This window comes from Cryptomeria japonica, chromosome 3, assembly GCF_030272615.1.
Source record: "Cryptomeria japonica chromosome 3, Sugi_1.0, whole genome shotgun sequence".
In the NCBI taxonomy this organism is placed as follows: Eukaryota; Viridiplantae; Streptophyta; class Pinopsida; order Cupressales; family Cupressaceae; genus Cryptomeria; species Cryptomeria japonica.
Genome location: NC_081407.1, coordinates 728,424,604 through 728,446,944, shown reverse-complemented (window position 1 = coordinate 728,446,944; position 22,341 = coordinate 728,424,604). Strand labels below are relative to the sequence as shown.

Below are 22,341 nucleotides of genomic sequence, written 5' to 3'. Positions count from 1 at the left end.
ATTTGAATAAGTTACCAACATTATTTAAAAAATATGTAAAAATAGAATATGTAGCAAATTGAATGCAGATTCTAAGCTACTAGTTATTTTTTCAAAAAAAAAACAATTATTTGACAAAAATTTGAATTTTCAATGCAGTAGTACTAAAATTTCAAGAAAAAGATAAGAAGAAGGTGTCACCACCATAACCAAAATCAAATAATAATATTTTTTTTAAAATATTTTAGATATAAGTAGAAGACTCATGTCCAGATGTGACACATATTTTTTTTATTTTTTTTAAATAAATAATTAATTATGATTTTTTTATTACAACTTTTTAAAAATATAAAAACTTGTATGTTTAACCACCATAACATGGTCAAAAGTTTATGAAATTCATTTTTTTTAATCCTATAGTATATGAAGCATAGAATGTGACACATGTTTCGGATTTAAAAAATGTGATAGCTTTTGAAAGTTATAGATATTTTTATCAACCTATCAATCAAGACTTTAGTCAGAATATCACCACATTTTGGTCCCTCATGATCCTATACATACCCCAAAACCTTATATCATTGTCAACAAGATTTCTATTTATATTGTGAAACACAATGTAGCATTTTAAAATGAAAATTTCTCCATGTCTCATAATCCATTATTATTATTTAATTCACTCTATCCTTTCTTTTATCCATATCTTTATACTCACCCATCATTTTTCTTCTATGCATCCTTCTTTCAAGAGGCCTCTCGTGTTGATTTTAACATGAATCACCTTGTGAGGGGGAACCATCATTTCATAATTTTATCCATTTCTTCATAATGAATTTTCTTTTATTTAAAATAATTTTACTTAAAATGTAATCTTAAACAATGAAAAATTGTAGACACCTAAATAATGTCACTTCCACCATTAAACATTCATTTGAGTCAATCAAACATACCTTATCACAAATTCATCACCTTGAACCCCTCACACCATTCATCACTTAGGAATCCTATTCCTGATACTTTATTAAATAATTTTCCTCTACTTAATTAAAAAAATACTACTATTATTCATTAATTTAATAAATAATTGTGTATTCATTTAGTCTTTAATTATTACATTTATTTATTCATATTTACCCACATAATTATTTATTTATTTCATACATTATCTATAAATTAATATTTTTTTATTAATTTTCACTTCATGTATACTAATAGTTAGCTAATTATTTGATTAATAAAATCCATCTCAACTAGTAGACTATTTAGCCTAATCAATTCACTTTAACTTACTCCTAGTTGCACTCTACAACCAAATCCATATCACTTATTCATAATATTAATTAACTATTGAATGCAAATAGTAAACTCTTTGATTTCTTCATGCACCTGTTTGACTAATTTATGTAATAGTTAACTTATCAATAGAATTTTCATTTCACTAATCAATTTGAATTAAGAAATAATAATTAATGTAAAACTCCCACATGTTATTACTTTTACTAATACTAAATCAGACGTGAGATTCTACATTAAGAGTCCATCAAATTATCTTGAAATTATATAAATATATTACTCATTATTTAACAAGAACCCATATATATACACACACTCCCATATTTTTATTTAGAGAATGTTAATGTTATGCTAGAAAATTAAGCACCTACATTTCATAATGAGTAATATTTCACATGTTGTTTGATTTGAATTTATGTGTATAATATGAGTGTTTGGTTTAATTATAATATGTATTTCAATCATTCTATTTGTATACATTTAATTACGTTTTCATCAAATTTAGTTTTTCTTTTATTTTATGTGTATAAATATATTACAAATTGACATTACATTAATATTTTATATAATTCTATATAAAATAATAATATGATTTATATAAATATTTTAAAAAGTAAAATATATTTAAATATTTTTTTTTATAAAAATTTCATAAAATGAAATAAGATACTTTTTTTTATAACATTATTTGTAAATAATAAACTGTTTAGATATAAAATATAAAAAATAAAATGAATAGTATTTTAGATTGACTTTTCAAATTTTAAGAGAAAAGTATTAATAAGAAATAATATTTTTTACATTTCTTTACCTTTCACATACATTTATAATAACAAATAACATATGTGATGACCATATAGAATATTTATACATAAATATTAAATGTGAACATTTTCAAAAATATCTTATTATTTTTTAATATTAAAAAATTATTGTTTATAATATAAAATAGAGACAAAGGGTAAAGGGGATGATGAAATCAAACTGGATATCCCCCTTCATGTGGACCCAAGAGAATATAAAAAAGGAAGAAATGAATTTTGAAGTGATCCTGGCTAACTCTACCATTAACCAGGAGAAGTGTTTCTATTGGGTGAATAGTGAAATTACCCTCTTAAAACAAGGCATTAATGATATTAGAAATACCTTCATAGAGAACCCTATGCCAAACAAAACCAACAAGCTCCTGAGGATGACTCAAAAATTAACAGAAGATGTTAAGGGTTATGAAAACCGAGCATGAGTCAAGAATTGTTTGTCTAGAAAAAAGTATGGAGGAATTAAAGGGCAACCTCAGGGGACTAGTGGAAATAAGCAGACAGGCTATGAATAATAGTGCAGAACGTATCAAAATTGGATAAAAGGCATGAAGTCCCAGAAGTATGAGAACATAAACAAAAAACTATCCGACTATCCTAACAGAATGGAAAGAACGACAAAACAAAATGAAGCCTGACAAAGATATATGCAAGTATGTAACCCAAAATACCATCAAACCCTATGCAAAGAGCAAAAAAGAACAAGGAATAGAGGCATAATTCTAAACAAAATTATGCTTTCGGGAATTCTCAACCACCTCCTTATCATTTTCTTTATTTTGAGACTCCTTCTCAAGAAACTAAAAGCCCACAAAAAAATTATTATGCTTAGGCACCTAAAGCGCCTTCGACTGTTATTGCCCACTACCCAATTAGCATTTTGAAACCACCCAACATCCTCTTTGGAAACCTGAATAGAGATAGCACCCCTCTTAAACTTTCTTTGCCCTAATTCCAAACTATTTTCTAGAAGATTTCATTCCTCCTCCCTAGAAGCATGAAGAGGGACATCAATTTTTCTATGCTTTGAACTTGTACTTTCTACACCCTTTTCAATATAGTGACCACAATTGTGAGCATGTGCCTTGTAAGGCATCAAATGAAGGAGGGCATGAAATAAGTTTAAAATTTTCCCAAAATCTACTAGAGAAACTATCTCCATGAAAAGTCCCAATTCCCTCTCAAAAAATTTGCAATTATTAGACTCCAACCCTAGCTCCATAGCTTCATAGATATTGACATGTGTGTGTCTTTTCTTCATAGATTTTCTAGGAAATATTCCGCCAAACCAACCCTTACCCTCAAACAAATCATATTTCTTCACCGCTTTCTCCAATTCCACATTAGAAATTATGTCATCCTTAACAAAATTCAGAGCAATTTGGAGCAATAAACGATAATTTTGAATCATGTCAAAGTAGTTTGAAAGAAAAATGGAGAGAACCTGAGAGAGATATAAGATGTGTGGCTCCAAGGATAAAGAAGCTCCTCCCTAATAATCATGATAATAGCACTTACCCATTTGAATATGTTCTTCAAATGCTTTGCAAAAAAAAAAAACTAGAAGTGGGGAATTCCCAACCCTTGAGAGAAATAGCAATCCTTTGATTACGAACTTTATAATCCATACCAACTCATAGCCAACATGAAGCCAAATGTTGAAATTTAGCAACGATGCAAATCCAAACCAAAGCCAAAGAGTAAGATGCCACACAACAAGAACCCAAAACTAAGCATTAGTTGTCACAATCTTTACAATATCAAATGCATGGATAAATAAGCTAGCCCACACATGTAAGAATGAAAGGAAAATATTTCAAATCAAGGAGAGTAAATATGGTAATCCACTACCATAAAAAAACATGTTAAATCATGATGACCCCCGTCCTTAGGAAAGCATGGGAGCTAAGAGCCGAGAACATAAAAATCCACATGCCTAACAAATAAACTACATAATAAAGATCCTGCAAAAAAACTCATCCTCTGAAAAAACAACCTAGAAGAGGCACATTCAAGATAAAATCCCCACATTTAGAAATAAATAACACTAAAGAAATAATCTAACACACATGGGAAAATTAATAGGCAATATACCTTTTAAAAGCGCCCATGCTAGTTCAACATCTAATGAAAAATCATCACTTTTAAAAACAACTTCAGCAAAGTGTAGTCAACATCCTCTATTAGCCAACGTGACTGTCCTTGTATTTGCTTCCCTGTAACAATGTTTTACATTGAAATTTTATAACTGAGAAAGAAATGATCTCACTTTGTGGAGTATGTATGCTATTTTCCAGTTTGAAACATCCAACCTATTTAGAGTAGAGATAATGTTGAGAGAATCTCCCTCAATCACCGCATTCTTAAATCCCCTTTTAATAACAAAATAAAGTCCAAACACTAAAGCATTAGTTTTAGCCACATTATTTGTACCATTCGGTAATCTGAAAGCCCCTGCATACAAAACTTCACCTCTATGGTCTCTCAAGACCCAACCAATCCTGGAAACCCCTGGATTGCCTTTAATAACTCCATCAAAATTCAATTTCTCGAAGTCGTAATCAAGCGGCTTCCATTTAATCTCTTTCCTATTTACCTTTGGAAGAGCATTATTGAGAAGACTACCTTTAAAAGGAAGAGTAATTCCCTTCCATTCCTTAAGCACACAATCACTCCACAAAGTGAAACATGATTTAATCTATTTATATTTAGATGTATAAGCACACATATCTTCATAAATAGCTTTCTTAGTATTGAGGATGGTGTCTTCTAACTTAAATTTATCCTATTTGAAAATGAACTTGTTCCTTATCCACCAAATATTCCAAATCAAAATAGTAGAAGTAACTTCCCAAAGACAAGCAAAAAAGAGTCTTTATATAATTTAGGCCACAATTCAGAAAGGTCTTGCAACGTGGAGGGGAGAGGACCAAACCATTTTAAGTTACCACATAACCAAGTCCAGCAACAGTGAGAAAATTCACAATTAATAAAGTGATCCTTGATTTCTAAATATTTGCCACAAAAAACACATTTAAAGGTCAGATATATTCCCAAGGAGACCATTCTTTCACTAGTTAAGATCATGTCTTTAGGGGCTGACCAATAAAAAGCACCTGCCTTTGGGACAAAATGTTAATTAATGAAAGTAAGTGCAGAAAATAAGGGTACAATAAATATGGTATTTTACTTTGTGCTCAAGGAATGAGTGTCATTTGATGATAATTCTAGACTTTTGATTATTTTTAATTTAGAGTTGAAAACATTCTTTTTAGTAATATGTCTCAAAATTTGTGTTAGGTTTTTTTATCTATTTTAGCTCAAATATATTTATTAATGACATTATTTTCCTTCATATGTAGATTGATTCTACTATTTATGAGTGGTCCCTATTTACTTTACAAATTTGTTATATGTAATGATAAAGAATACTTAGAGAATAGATCTCAATCAATTTTAAAACTATGAAACTATCAAATAATTAATGATAATAAAATCACTTTTAATTTAATAAGTAAAACACATTCTAAATTATCAATTCAAATAACCAAAGGTTTGTGGTGTTACCAAAAGTGGAACACGTGACTGGTTTGTCAATGGACTTCAATCGACCACCACATTATTTCCCAAGTAGGTAGGGAAGGTTGTAAATGTCAGGGTAAAGAAATAGAACAAAGTGCTCAGAGGCACAATCATGAAGGACAAAGCTAAAAGTAACAAATGTCGAGGGTATCCAAAAAAAAAAAAAAAAAAATGAGTAAACATTAGCTGAATGAAGCTGAAGCGAAAGATAACTACCCCATGAACAGTCTATATGGAGACTACACCATACACTACGTCGAAACAATGGATATTTTTGAGATTACTGCAAACTAATTTTGTTTGATGTAAAGCCTTTTATCGTACCTTTGACAAGACTTATATTCCATGAAAGATTGAGTTTATAATGGACCTGCCAGGCTTTTATTTGGAAGCTATTTAATGCACCATGAGTGTTCGTGCCTTGCTATGTCATGCAATACTACGTCGTCCAATTGTTTGATAAATGCTACTAAGACGCCTCTTTAACAAGTTCTATTTTTAAAGACATTTTTAGTTTATTTGTTTGGCAATAAGTCATTTTTAAGATAGCGTTTAGCACTGATCTAAAGTTGCGTTTAATGGTGTGTAGCCACTCTTTTCTGAAATGAAATCAGTTTTTTGATGCTAGTGTGTAGCTTTAGATGTTTTATTTTATCCTGAAGTTAATAACTGTATAATTAGTTGCATATGCGGCTAATATATTTAGATGAATTTTTTATGTTAGAGGATAGTTTGAAGTTGTATTACTGTTCTAAAATCAATCAAATATAAGATTATATCATAGCGCATTAAATTCTTGCTTGAGCATTTAGTTGTAGATCTAATGTTTTAATAATTATTGTTTTGCTTAAGCTTTTTGATAAGTTATTATTGTTTTGTTGATGGAAATAGATGTGTTGGTATTTTTATTTTTATTTAATGAGTAAGCATACATCTAAATAAAGAATTTTCCTTCAACTAAGTAGACATTTATAGGTGAATCCCATTCATTAATGTCATTTAGGTGTCAAACCTCACAGGAATGCGCTTTTGAGGTTTGAACCTTAGTTAATGGCTTTTTTCATCACAAACTATTATTCTCTCAAATTGTTATTGTATTGTGTGCAATACTTTGGCTACCTCATTTTATATTTAATGTTATAAGTTGTATTATTTTTTATGTAGTTATTACTAACTTTCAATTGACTTACAAAGAATAGCTAGGAACTAACTAAAATTTAACTTATATTATATAAAAAATCTTCTTTTAGTACTAGATCAATTAATTTGTTATAAAAAAATAATAATAATTAATTCTTTCTAGTTTTTGCTTGTGTGGAACGCTAACTCTTTATTTGTTTTAAAATTTAATGAAAAAATTTGTGATTATTGAAGCATCAAGATTATTATTCTTTTAATAGAAAAATAATAAAAGTAGATTATAGAAACTAATTATGAAGAATCAATTGATTAGGTCATTTTTTAACAAGTACTATAAAAATAAACAAATTATAAAGAAAAATAAACTTTCTTTAAGAATGATTTAAACCAAAGCAATATAATATATATATAAATAAACATAGATTAAGCTATACCTAAGAGAATATAATTGTATATGTTTGAAATGAATTATTAAAACTAACCGTCACCCATGGGAATAAACTGCAACCTTATCAGAATAGCAATACGTTTATTTGTGAAAGCTTAAACATTTCAAAAATTATATCATATACAATATCCAAAGGCTTGCGGCTGCAGGTGAAGAGGAACACGTGATTGGTTTGTGGCAACCCGCCAATGGTTTGTCAATGTACTTCACTCGACCACCACTTTCTCTTCAAGTTGGGGAGAAAAGGTTGTAAATGTCAGGATAAAGAACAAGAAGAGAGTACTCAGGAAGGGATGAACGTGAAGAACAAAGCTAACAAAGCTAACAACTAACAAATTTAGAGGATAGAAGAAAGAAAACCAGAGGAAACATTATCTCGTGTTGTTCAACTTCATATGAAAAGAGAGGGAACTCCCTCACGAACAAAAGTTTATATGGACAATACATCTTAATTACATGGAATGTCATATATGTTAGTTGGCTAACGAACGTTCAAGATTTAGCTTAACCATTCACTGAAGTAGAGCAAATATGAAACTACAAATGTGTTTTTGAAGAGTAGGTATTAACATAGATCTTCCGGTGATAGAGTTTGAGCAGGGTCATGAGGGGGTCTTCCAGGTTGCAGGCACTCAACATCGGACTGTTGGTCTCCATAGCTATTCCAGCAGAAGGGACTCTTTTCCTGTGTAGCCACTGCCTGAAGTTCAATTTTTTGGAACTTTAAATCGGTGCATGGCACATCATCGCTGCAAGCCAAATAGACTGGCGTTTTCACGTAAGTGCCTGTGATTTTCTGATAAGTGACATCTGATATGTATACTCCAGATGATTGGTTGGCGCAGACCATTTTATCACAGTAAAATCGATCAATATCAATGGGCAACCTTACATTGGAAACCTGTATATTGGAGAACGACACGCTTTTCACTTGCCCAATTCCTCCCTGTAGACATGAAGAAGAATAAGTGGAGGATCACATTATGTTCCATGTCAAGCATTTTACGGTACCTCTGATAAGACATATATTGAATGGAAAAATTGGGTTTTTAACAAACCTCCATGTTTTTATTCGGAGACCATTCAATGTATCATGAATGTTGATGTCATAAACAGTGACATTGGAAACACAGGCCTTTGTTCCTCCCTTCCCAAGTCCTCCAATACTAAAGACAATGAAAAAAAACAATTGTGTTGAGCTAATGCTATTAACAAATAAAGGAGTATCATAATAAACAATTTTGTGGCCACTGCCATTAATAATGAGATTACCTGATACCGTGACCAGGGTCGCAATTGATATCATGCAGTGTAGCAGAGTTCTGCTCACAAGCTGATGTCCATGCTTCCTGAAATGCCTGAAATGACATTACCACAAATACAATATATATTTCACTAACAAAATTCATCACATAGTTGTCAAGAGGATAAACTATAAAGTATTTGAATAGATAAAAATATGACCTCAGTATCATCGGTGACTCCATCGCCCTTTGCACCAAATGTTGTAACGTCCACCACTTTCGAATCACCATCAGATGATATTGTATCACCTGATGATGATAATAAAATCAATGATTTCTTCTTGAAATCCCTTGCTCCTGTGGAATTATCTCTCGAGCTTAACACAAGTATAAAAACAAACACTAGATAAGCTTTTCTCGTACGAGACATTTTGATTTTGGTCTTGGAGTTCTATCCACTCGAAAACACAATTCTATATGGAATAAATGTTCTCAAAGCTTGCTTCTCCAAAAGACAATTCAATATGGAACAAATGTTTTCAAAGCTTGCTTCTCCAAGCCACAATGCTATATGAAAAATATATTCTGAAAGCTTTGTTTATATAAAGCGTGGCAAAGATGTTAGTCACGGGCCAACAGTGAGCGTGAATGGGACATTTGCAGGCTTTTAGGATCAATATCATTCACAAAATTTATGTATGGTTCACAATGCACACTTGCTCAATCCAAAAAAAAGAATTAAAGTTGCCTGTTTAGGTCGCTTTTTTCATTTTACGGTTAATTGCTATCATTCAATATGCAAATGCATGACTCGGGGACTATTTTCCTTTATGTTTGTATTAGATGCACATTTAATACCTGTTACAGATCGTCCGTTTTATGCAACATCCTTATAAGGATAAATATATTTTCACGGGATCGTTCATTGTGCAGTAGCACGGGTTGTTTGCCATAATACAAGCGACGTCTTCTATGTTTGAATTAACAATTAATTCACACTCATATCAGGGCTTAGCGAGGCCACAGAAATTGACATACAGATTGGATTTTATCCCAAAAAAGAAAGTACTAACAATCGTGGACTAAACATACTGTACTTTATATTCTAACTTTAGAATTGTTGAATAGTCAATTTATTATTATTTAGAAACTGGAAGCATAAGCTTTAGTTGGTTCAGGATACAAAGAATTCAATCCGGAATCTGGCCCTTACGTGATTGGAACATGTTTTTGACTAGGGATATAATAGTGACCTTCTAAACATGCTAGTTATTAGGGGTCATGCTTGTTTCTAATCTTATATTTTTTTTATCATTGACAAATAGTAATGTCCCTTGACTATGATACTCTAAAATCAATTGAGGTTGCTAAGAAAATTGATACTCTTCTACAATGCTTGCATATCTAAAGGATTTGCTATTAAGAGTGTGAAACAAATGTAAAATTTTAGGGGGGAGAAAAAAGTTTTGGCTTAGAAACTGATTTTGGTAAAATTTCTATTTGACAATTTTTACTGCAAATAGATTGGTAATTTCAAGAGTGCAAATTCTAGAATGTAGGTATGTGCAATTGATGTGTGTTATTGAGGTTAGAGATAAATAGGAATGTTGCCAATTTAGGAAAGTGTATATAGAGTATCAAGGATAATGTTAAGAAGCTTAGAAGTGTGCCAAGGCTCTTTAGTATAGTTTCAACAAGAATATATAATGTAATTTCTTTAATTGCAAGTGAAAAATATAGTTTAGTACAATGAGATAGTGCATGAGGAAATTGAGAGAGCATGAGAGTGTGTAAATAATGTGGGAAGATTTACAAGAGCATGAAGGATTATAAGAAGGTTCTCAAATGAGGAAACATTGTTTAATAAGAAAATTTGGATGAAAATAGTTAGAAAACATAGTAAGGTAAATATTTGGGTTTCATAGATCATTTGTGAAATAACAATATTCAAACTAGAAATGGATAATGGAATAGGCAAGCTAGTGTGTAATAAGATACTAATGAGAATAACAAAATTTTGAGTCGTTATAGTAAAATGATTCAATGTTTGGCAATTGACATGTGTGAGAGATTTTAGGCTTATGGGTGCTTGAAATGGTGATTAATAGTGCCTAATAGTGATGGGCACTACAATGAAAGTAAAAAATAGAGGAAATTGAATCAACATTTTGCCAATACTGTAGTTATCTTATGTTATAAAGTGAACCATGCATGCCAAACCATATAGACATTAATTTTAATATAGTTGCTTAAATGGCATATCAAAGATACTAAAGGTTCCTACTTGTGTTATTTATTTATCCTTCACTCAAGAGATTTCTTCAACTCTCAAGTGCACACAAGAGATAAAAAAAAACTAGTGTTCATTAAGAACGATTGAGATGAATTCTTTTATAAATCCAAAATTGTCATCTATTTTTTACTATACATAGCTAAATGAAGAATAGGGGATCCCTTTGGGGGTCATTAAGGCTATAAATGATGTAAAAATATACGAAAATAGATCTAACATTAAAGAAGTTAAATAGCTATGGAGTAGCCATCTAGATATAATTAGGATACAAAAGAGCCATCATAGCATAATTTAGGCTATAGAGTGCCTACATGAGATAAAATGTTATAGCTTTGACAAAGCCATCATAAGAAATATTTTGTGGTTGTGATAGAGAAAAATAAATAAAGTTCTCTATCCATGGCTATTGTAGAAATTAAAATGTAAAATCTCTAATGTGTCCAATGATATAAGATTGATATGGTCGTGATATAGACACTTGATTTTAAATGTTATGTTTGTGATAGCTCAGGCGCTATGGTAACATGTATAGATTTGATGGATCCATAAAAAATAAAAATGATATGTATGTGATCAAGCCACCAAAATAAAATTTGTATGGTCATAATAGAACATTATTAAAATTATATGGTTCTAATGGAGTGATAGTGGTACAAAAATATTATCCATAGTATGATATAATCGTGATGACAAAAAGTATATTAATATGGAGGAATTTATGAGAACCCAAATTGATAAGCCATGTAAGAAGACAAATAGTTTAAGTATAAAGAACTAAAAATCTGATGAACAAAATATAGATAGCTTGTAGATTGGACAAAAAGTATAAAGCATGTGATAGAAGAATAAGATGAAGATGCACATGGGATATTTTATCTCTAGAGCTATCACATAGTTTTTCCCTCATGATCAAGGTATGTATGAAATAAGGATTGGACAATGATAAATTTGAAAAGATAAATCGATCAAGAGTATAGGAATATTTTATATTTCTAGGTGATACCTCCATATGATAGTAATGCATCATTTCCTCCATGGAGTTGGCCCTATGGGAATTACAAGAGAAGATGAATATAAATTATGAATAATATATGATAAGGTTCGTGATGAAAAAAGTTGAACATTTTGAATATGAAGCAACATGTAATAGGAGACAAGTAATGTAACTAGGATGGAGTAAATTTTAGATGAGATAATCTTGAGAAGGGCCCATTCCCATTTACAAAGAAATCATCAAGGCAAGAGGATCAAATCTCACAAGAAGTGAGATTAGGAAAAAAAAACTTAGGCTAAAAGAGAAAAACTAGACAACAAATAGCACAAAAAGTTAGGAAGAACCAATTCGGAACCAACATAGAGCTAGGGCTTGTTAAGAGATCTCAAGCCCTTAATGATTTACATTCCTTTTGTAGAAATTTCAATTTGTCCTCAAAGGTGTAGTGTAGTAAATTGTATATATTTATAATTTTGCACTCCCTTTGCACCAACTTTGGTGGTTGTGTGTAATATACCTAATCCATATCTAATTATGCTAAAATTCAAGATTTTTTTAAAAACTTGATGCAATCCCCAACTCAAAAATTTTATCTGGCTCAAAATTCTAGGACTAGAGCACCCAATGCCCCTGTCCTAGACTACGATGCCTAATGAATGAACCAAAGAAGTTTGGCTTCAAATTTTAAATTACAAATGTTGACTTTGCAACTAGCATGAAACTATCCTCTAATGCTTTCCTTCCTCCAAAAGTAACTTCAAAAAAGTGTAAGTTGCATATAAATATAACTCCCTCCCTCATCAAAACACCAAGTCTCATAAACTACATCAATTCACTTCCTATTGAGCACAAGCAAGGCAATCGAGTATAAATCTATATTCAAGGACCAAGCATTAAAGTTTTAGCAATCATGATCAATCATAATGTGTTCCCCCACGATAAATCCATGCATTAACATCATACAAGCAACATCAATCCTTATTTGAGATTTCAAGCCAATTGTTTCATATCTAAGGTAACATTTGTCAATTCAATCACTTTCATTAAGGTTCCAACATCTGTCCTTTCTAAGGATAAGCTCTCTTTTCATCAATAATTTCTATAGTGGAGGTGGGAACACCAATAGAGGGTTTGAGTTAGGTAAGTCCCTATCTAGAACAACCATTTTTCTCTAATTTGGGGTGTTCAAGTTTATATTTGACTATAGAGAGTGCTATAGATGCATAGAGAAAATAATGACATACAATCCTAGATTTCAAAATGATGAAAACACCTAGACTAGAGCTCTCTTCAACCATTTTCAACACTTTTTGGCCTAATTGTAGAGAGATAGACTTACAAGACCTCTGATCACAAATCTAAAACTTTTTGTATGCATAGACAACCTCAAACTAGGACACCCTCCAACCCTATTTGGCATTTTTAGGTCCAGGTTATAGTCACAAGTTATTCCCTATTTCCTCTCTTTATATTTGAGCTACCGTGGTGGTTTTTTGTTTTGTATTTCATTTTTATTTTTGAAAGTATCAATTTCATATCATTTAACCTAGTTCATTATTTATATTTCATAATCTCAATTCCATTGCAATACACAAAAAGAAGTCAAAAACACAAGTGCTCAATTCTCCTATTAGGACTATAGTTGAGCCTATTTATGATTTTCAATGTTATGTAATAGAAATTTGTGGTCTTAGTTTGCATTACTAGGCTAGGATCTCATTTATATACATCACATTATTAACTATTTCACAATATATTTTTCTCATATTGCTTAATGAAGTCATTAACTGATCATTATAGTGTTATTTACATAGTTTAATCAGCTAACTAATCAACTAAATCATTTAATATCACTTAATTAATTGGTTAGTTGGTTGCATCAACATCATTTCTATTCACTATCATGAATTTTATGAGATAAACCAAGGAATTCAAATGATAAACCAATTTCCCTCCATCTCTTTCTAGTTTTCCTTTATTGCTTTCTAGGAGAAAGTGTGTGTTTTTGGATCTTATACTTGTTTATGAGTTTAATAACCTATTTTTTTGAATCTAATATCCATGTGAGAAGAAGTTATTGACTCATGGCTTCCTATTTTTTAATTAGCAATGTTGTTGAGCTTGAGTTGCATGTTGACTTGTTCCCACCAAGCAATTTTAGAGACCAATCTTCTCCCAATCTAACATACATCTTTCCCAACATACATCAAAATTATTCTCCTCATACTTCTCATGATGAAGAAGACCCTTCATTACAAGAGTCTATTGAGCAATTGAAGAATCTTGACAAGGAATTGAATTGTCTTCAACAATTTGTTAGTGTGGAACACTTGGTTGGAGAGGTGGTCCCATTGAGATTGGAAGTCCAAGGATATTGATATAGGGTGATTGATATGTTGTGGATGTTTTTTGTAGCATAGATCATATAGTGGATGAAACACTATGATCATAAACATGAGATTCCTTGAATATATTGTTGGCTATAACTTAAGTAGTTGGTGTTATGTAACTGATGGTTAGGAATGAGCATGGAAAAATGATAGTTGAGAATGAATCAAATCACCATTATTTTAGTATTAAGTTGTGATTATTTGTAATATATTTTCAACTATAGACATTTTAAGTTGGATTCTCATTTTTTACCTAGCTCCACATTGTGTCTTACTTTGAGATTCATTATTTGATGTTCAATATTTTAGTAGTTTACTTCATGAGCTAAGGTTGAATGGTCATTGGATGAAGCTACTTCGTATCATTAAAGATTGAAACGACAAATAAATAGAATAGGTACATCAGTCTCATCTCTAAATATTTTTAATTATGTTTAACTTTCAATATTTGATGAAAAAGAGTATTTATATTTTAATATATCATGAATATCTACATCTAAGTCCACATAATATATATGTTATGACTTTTATATTTTGTGGAAACTTATAGTAAGATGAAATATAAAGCTCATATTTTTTATTTGTTTATTTCTTTTCTTTTCTTTGTATATTTGTGAGCATCTGCATCTATTTTTTGTAGTCGATTTCTAGAAATTTCTTCTCCAATTAATTCTAATACATCTAATAATTTAGTTTTTGTTTTACTATAAATATGGATAGAGACACAAATAATTTATTTATTTCTCTAATGTTTGTAAATGGTTATCAAAGTTATTTGAACACTTTAGTTCGATGTCTAATCACAAGTAAAAAATTAGTCAATTTGAGGGAAATTTCATATTTTTAGGTTTCATGGATGGAGAGAGAAGCATATCGCATGGTTGAAATTCCTTTGAAGCCATATAATGAATGAAAGATTTTTTGAAAAAGACAAAATGAATGATTTTAAATTGGAATATAGTTTCAAATTGCTACATATATATGCGAAAATGAATTATATATAATTTGAATTTTGTCATTTTTTATTTTATGGTTGATCTAGCCTTCCGATTTCATAGGATGTTTCATTGTACAACTTGTTTTTAGGGATTTTGTTTTCATTATTCAAGTTAATTTAATCATGTTTGCATAACTAAAAATTATTGGAGATCGTTGGTCATTACTGCTGCTAGGATATGTTGTTGTCATTGTTGTCAACATATTCCTGTGATTTTCTTCGGTGATTACAGATTGGGAAGATCTTATGATCTGGTTTTGCAGTTTTGTTTTGCTTTGTAGAGCTTAGTATTTCCTCCAATATATTATTGTGTGATCAAATCTTGTGCTGATATTTTGGGATATTGTTCAGGATGGTCTTGTGTATCTTCATTTCAGATGGATCGTGATTTGGTACTCCGCAAGTTATCTTTCTTTGTGATAGTTGCTAATTGGTTGTGTTCTTGAGTTTCAAACGTTGACAGATGAAGATTTGATAAGTGGTATTGGTGCAGTTGTTTCTGATGTTTCTAATGTTCTTGTTGGTGTTTCCTAGTCGTGTCCTATTTTTTTTGGTGATCTATATTGATCATTGTGAGAGTTTGTGGTGCTTTCTATGAACGGGTGATGATTTTTTGTGTTATGCGATATTTCTGGTGGTGTAGCGTATTGCGATTGATCTTGGCATGATTTTCGATGGAGTTAAGTGTTTGGGAATTTGAATTAGGGCCATGTTATGTCATGTAAATCATTACATTGGTTTGATGGTCAAAGTTTATATCGTGTGATGTAATTTTATAATTGTGAGTTGAGGGTTTAGCTAACCTTGTTATCAAGGTTGATGATTTGTATATATAGGTGATATTGTCATGTAACTTAGGTATCGTGGTTGTGTCTACATTATCAAAGAGTGGTGTATGTGTGATCAAGTGATTCATCTTTCAGTGTTGTGATTGAGAAGAGATTGGTGTTGCTAAGCAGACAACTATGCTTAACTGGAACTGTAATCAGGCATTTGGAGATGCTATTCTTGCAGTTCATTTCTTTTGGATTGTAGTCTAAATCTTTTTGTAAGTCAGTGAGACTTCCCTGAGGGTTGTAGCCTTCCAAGTCATTGTATCTAAGCAGTGAGCTCTAGGAAATGTGCTTGAATGCATGTGCATTCCCCATTGTAATATTTTCATATACTACTACAGAGTATCATCTTACTGTGGGTAGGTTCCCACCGTGGTTTTTTCCTTAACCGGGTTTTCCACGTCAAAATCTTGGTGTTGTGTGTTGTGTCATTAATTTGCTTATCTTTATTATTGCTACAGTTTATCAAATATGTTTTTGTGATTAAGTTTGTAGACTCGGTGAAGACTAATTCACTCCTCCCCTCTCAGTCTTCCTTCTTTGTTGCTGATAACAATTGGTATCAAAGCTAGATCCTCCAGAAGAAGGTCAACTGCTTGAGGAGATCCAGGATGGTAGCTCAAGGTGTTATCTTTAAGGACGGTCTGATGTTTGATGGAAGCAACTATGATATATGGAAGAACTGAATGGAAGTGCACTTGAAATGTCTTGGTCAAGATTACTAGAAGATTATAAAGAACTCCTATTCTAATACTCTGAATGGACTAGTTACTGCTGATGAAATCAAGGAAGTTGAACGTAATATTAGAGAAAAGGAAGCATTGCTTAGTGTCCTGACTGATTCTGAAATGACAAATGTAATGGGACTTTAGACCACACATGAGATTTGGGAGAAGCCTTTAATCCTATATGAAGGTGATAAGAAAGTGAAAGTTGCTAAGTTACAGAGTTTGAAAGGAAAGTACGAGATGTTGAAGATGGGAGATGATGAGAACATACACTCTTTCATGGCTAAGGTGAATGATCTGGTCCTTGGTATCAGATGTGTCGGTGGAACCCTTGAAGAAGATGAAATTGTTGCTAAGGTGTTGAGATCTTTGCCTCCTGCTTACAAACATATGGTTACTGATATTGATGAGTTCTGGAATGTGATTATAGTGACAAGAGATATGCTGGTTGGAAATATTACTACATTTGAGCTAAGCAAATTTGGAGAATCGCATGGAAAGTCTGAGACACCATTCAGAGAATCAACATGTGTATCCAATAAGCATAAGTATGATCCTGATGAGTGCAGAATATCTAGATATGAAAGAGATAGAAGAGAGATGGAAGAGGAAGAAAAAGAGTTGGATGAGCTTGAAGCATTGATTGCCTGGAGATTGCCTAAAGGAGCTGGTAAGTATGATGGAAAATTGCCTTTTAAATGTTTCTCTTGCAATAAGATAGGACATTTTGCTTCTAGATGCTCGGAGAGAATGGCTAAGTATGACAGGGATGATAAATTTGATAAGCATGATAGGAATGATAGATATGAGAAGCATGATAAGTATGATAAGCCTTACAAGTCTAACCGAAAGTATAGGAATTAGAAGAATTGTTATTATGCTAGTGATGAAGGTATTACAGATGAAGAATCAAAAGGAGATAAAGTTGTATTCCTTTCCATTAAGGAAGATGGACCTGTACCTATTGATTTCACAAGTTGTATTGTTGAGGAGAAAGATTTAGCTGCTAAAGTTGAAGAAAAAAATGAATGGGTGATTGATAGTGGTTGTTGAAATCATATGACTGGTGATAAAAGCAAATTTGTGAGTATGGAAAGATATGATGGTGGAATAGTTAGATTTGGAGATGACAAAGCCTGTGTGATCCATGGGAGAGGTTCTATTTCTTTTGATGGTAAGCATAGCACTAATGATGTCTTGTATGTTGAAGGTTTGAAGCATAATATTTTGAGTGTTGGATAGATGGTTGATAAAGGTTACATGATCTACAATTCAAAAATGGAAAATGCAAGATCATAAATGCCTTTGGTATAGAGATTGCATCTGGAACTAAGACTAAAGGTAATATTTTTCATTTGAATGTATGTGAGAAAAATTGTTTGATTGCTTAGATTGATGAGAGTTGGTTGTGACATAGGAGAATGTGTCATGTAAATTTTGATTCAATGATTAACATTTGTTCTACACAAGTTTTTAGAGATTTGCCTAAGAATGTTAATCCTGCTAATTCGGTATGTAAGGAATGTCAGTTGGGTAAGAAAATAAGAATTTCTTATAAGAGAAAATAGTATACATCTAATGGATTGCTAGATCTTGTGCATACTAACTTGTGTGGACCTACAAATGTTAGAAGTATGCGGGGTGATATATATTTTATGTTGCTAATTGATGATTATTCCAGGATGATGTGGGTTGTCTTTTTGAAGGAGAAATCAGAAGAATTGGACAAGTTCAAGATATTCAAAGCTAAGGTGGAGACTGAGTCTAATCTGAAGGTGAAGTGTCTGAGATCTGATAGAGGTGGATAATTTTGTTCCGGTGAGTTCAATTCATTCTATGATAAGAATGGAATTAGAAAACAATTATCTGATCCTAGAACCCCTCAACAGAATGGAGTTGTTGAAAGGAAGAACAGAACTATCTTGGATGTTGCAATGACTATGTTGATTGAAGGGAATGTTCCAAAGATCTACTGGAGAGAAGCTATTAGCACTATTGTTTCAACAGAGTTCATATTAAAGGTGATACCGATAAGACTCCTTATTAGCTATGGTTTGGTCATGTTCCTACTGTGAGATATTTCAGAGTATTTGGTAGAAAATGTTATATCAAGAGAGATGAGGATATAGGAAAGTTTGATGCTAGAAGTGAAGAAGGAATTTTATTGGGATATTTTACTAAGAGCAAAGCCTACTTATGCTACATTAAGAGACTGGAAAAGATAGTAGAAAGTGCAAATATGAAGGTAGATGAGAACCTTGGGAAAGATATTAGAGGATGTGGATATGATGATAGACAACATATTATTTTAGCCCTTGTTCAGACTAAAGAACCTAAGTAGAATGGTCCAGTAGAGACAATCAACCTGGATCTTGTTGCTGTCAGTGAAGAGGTGCAGGAACCTAAAAATCAGAATAATCAGAAATCTCATATGTAATATTGAATCATTTAGAAAATCATATTATTGGTGATAAGAATAAAGGTGAGATGACTACAAGAAGCTTAGTTGTTGAAGAAGTATGTTTGATTTATAAAATTGAACTTAAAGATGTTGTTGAAGCTTGTAAAGATGGAAATTGGATGAGAGCTATGGAAGAAGAATTAGATAAGATTGAAAAGAATAATACATGGGAGCTTGTGCCTAGACCTAAGAATAAGAATGCTACTGGTATTAAATGGGTATTCAGAAACAAATTGAATGAAACCGGTGAAGTTGTCAAAAATAAACCTAGACTGATTTGCAAAGGATATTCTCAGAAAGAATGAATTGATTATGAGGAGACTTTTTCTCTAGTGGCTAAACTTGAAGTTGTTAGACTGTTTCTTGCATACAAGCTTCTTATAAATATTTCAAGGTATATCAGATGGATGTCAAATCTGCCTTTTTGAATGGTGATCTTGAGGAAGAAGTCTACATTGAGAAACCTGATGGATTTTCATTGTCAAATGATGGAGACATGGTATGTAAATTGAAGAAAGCTCTTTATGGATTAAAGAAAGCCCCTAGAGCCCGGTATGCTAGACTAGATAAGTATTTATTAAAATTGGGATTTAATAAAGGTATTAATGACAGTATTTTGTACTTTACGATTGAGAATGATAAAATCCTGACTGTTGAAGTCTTTGTTGATAATATTATCTTTGGAGGTGATGATGACTTGAGTATGAAGTTTGCAGGTGATATGCAGAAAGAATTTGAGATGTCTATGATAGGTGAGATGAAATTTTTTTTGGGTTTGCAGATTTCACAGACTGGAAAAGTTATATTTATATCTCAAACTAAGTATGTAAAGGAATTATTGAAGAAGTTTGGGTTAGATGACTCCAAACCGGTTGGAACTCCTATGGTGACTAGCTGTAAATTATCTAAAAATGATGAATCTTTGAAAGCTAATAAGAGTTTGTATAGATCTATGTTTGGTGGACAGGCTATATCTTACTCAAACTAGACCGGACATTATCCATGCTATGTGCATGGCTGCTAGATATCAAGTTGATCTGAAAGAGATTCATGTCATTGATGTGAAGAGGATATTTAGATACCTGAAGGGAACTGTGGATTATAGTTTGTGGTATTTGAGGAATGATGATTTCATGCTATGTGCTTACGCTGGTGCTGATTGGGTTGGTGATGTTGATGACCGAAAGAGCACTACTGGTGGAGCATTATTTTTGGGTAAGAATTTGGTTTCATGGGCTAGTAAGAAACAAGATTAACAGTCCTTGTCTATTATTGAAGCTGAGTACATCAATGTTGCTAGTAACTACACTCAGATAGTTTGGATGAAGCAAATGTTAAAAGATATCAGAGTTATTAATGATGAGCCTACTGCCATATACTGTGATAATTCCAGTGCTATAAACATGTCAAAGAATATGGTGCAACATTCAAAGACTAAGCATGTTTCAATCAAATATCATTACTTGAGAGAGCAAGTCAGTGAAGAGAAGGTGAAGCTGAAGTATGTATCTACAAAGGAACAAATCGCTGATATTTTTACTAAGCCTTTGCTTGCAAATATATTTGTCTATTTGAGAGACAAGTTAGGGGTATCTACCCCTCCTGATGAGAACTAGATACATTGTGTTGCATCAATCTGGTGGACTTCAGAGCCTTATCTCTTTATCTGGATTGATGAGTTGGTGTTGCTCCTTTGGTGGAGTAGTCTATTATCTTTGTTGTGTGTCTCGGGGAGAGAGATCATGTGAAAAACTACTTATGTCTTGATCTTAGGGGGAGTTTGTTGGAGATATCTTCTTTCTTATCATTGATTATTTTTCACATTCATATGTTTCCATCAATGCCAAAGGGGGACATTGTTGGAGATTGTTGGTCATTGCTACAGCTAGGATATGTTGTTGTCATTGATGTCAACATATTCCTGTGATTTTCTCCAGTGATTGCAGATTGGGAAGATCTTATGATCTGGTTTTGCAGTTTTATTTTGCTTTGCAAAGATCGGTATATTCTAGTGTGATCAGATCTTGTGTATCTTCATTTCAGATGGATCGTGATTTGGTGCTCCGCAAGTTATCTTTCTTCGTGATAATTGCTTATTAGTTGTGTTCTTGAGTTTCAGACGTTGACAGATGAAGATTTGATAAGTGGTATTGGTGCTATTGTTTCTAATGTGATTGTAGGTGTTTCCTAGTCATTTCCTCTTTTTTCGGTGATCCGCATTGATCTTTGTGTGATTTTTTAGTGTTTTCTATGGACCGGTTGTGATTTTTCATGTTATGCGGTATTTATAGTGGTGTAGCGTGTTGCGGTTGATCTTGGCATTATTTATGGTGGAGTTAAGTGGTTGGGAATTTGAATTAGGGCCATGTTATGTCATGTAAATTATTATATTGGTCTGGTGGTCAGTCTTTGTATCGTGTGATGTAATTTTGTAATTGTGAGTTGAGGATTTAGCTGACCTTGTTATCAAGGTTGATGATTCGTATATATAGGTGATAATGTCATGTAATTTAGGTGTCATTGTTGTTTCTGCATTATCAGAGAGTGGTGTATGTGTGATCAAGTGATTCATCTTTCGGTGTTTGTGATTGAGGATAGATTGGTGTTGCTAAGTAGACAATTGTGCTTAACCGGAACTATAATCAGGCATTTGGAGATGCTATTCTTTTAGTTTATTTTTTCTGAATTGTAGTTTGAATCTTGTTGTAAGTCAGTGAGACTTCCCTGAGGGTTGTAGCCTTCTAGGTCATTATATTTCAGCAATGAGCTCTAGGCAGTGTGCCTGAATGCATGTACATTCCCCATTATAATATTTTCACATACTACTGCAGAGTATCATCTCACTATGGGTAAGTTCCCACCGTGGTTTTTCCCTTAACCATTTTTTCCATTTCAAAATCTTGGTGTTGTGTGTTGTGCCATTAATTTGCTTATCTTTATTATTGTTGCAGTTTATCAGATATATTTTTGTGATTAAGTTTGTAGATCCGGTGAAGACTAATTCACCCCCCTCTCAGTATTCCTTCTTTAGTATTGATAACAAAAAGTAGCAATGTATTCAAGTTTCCAAATGATCACATACACCAAAAATCATGCCAAGACCAACTGCAACACGCTACACCACTAGAAATATTGTATAAC

At 32.1% G+C, this 22,341-nt stretch overlaps 1 protein-coding gene across 1 annotated transcript in view; it reads right to left on the bottom strand.

Moving 5' to 3' along the window:
* Positions 1 to 7,825: 7,825 nt before the first annotated feature.
* Positions 7,826 to 22,341, bottom strand: part of LOC131032463 (polygalacturonase At1g48100-like) — a 44,846-nt gene continuing 30,330 nt past the window's right edge. The window contains exons 4-7 of the mRNA XM_057963439.2: positions 8,725 to 8,881; positions 8,533 to 8,618; positions 8,315 to 8,426; positions 7,826 to 8,206 (exon numbers count right to left, since the gene is read on the bottom strand). Of these exons, the coding sequence (XP_057819422.2) occupies positions 7,826 to 8,206; positions 8,315 to 8,426; positions 8,533 to 8,618; positions 8,725 to 8,881 (736 nt within the window). The remainder of the gene's footprint in view (positions 8,207 to 8,314; positions 8,427 to 8,532; positions 8,619 to 8,724; positions 8,882 to 22,341) is intronic.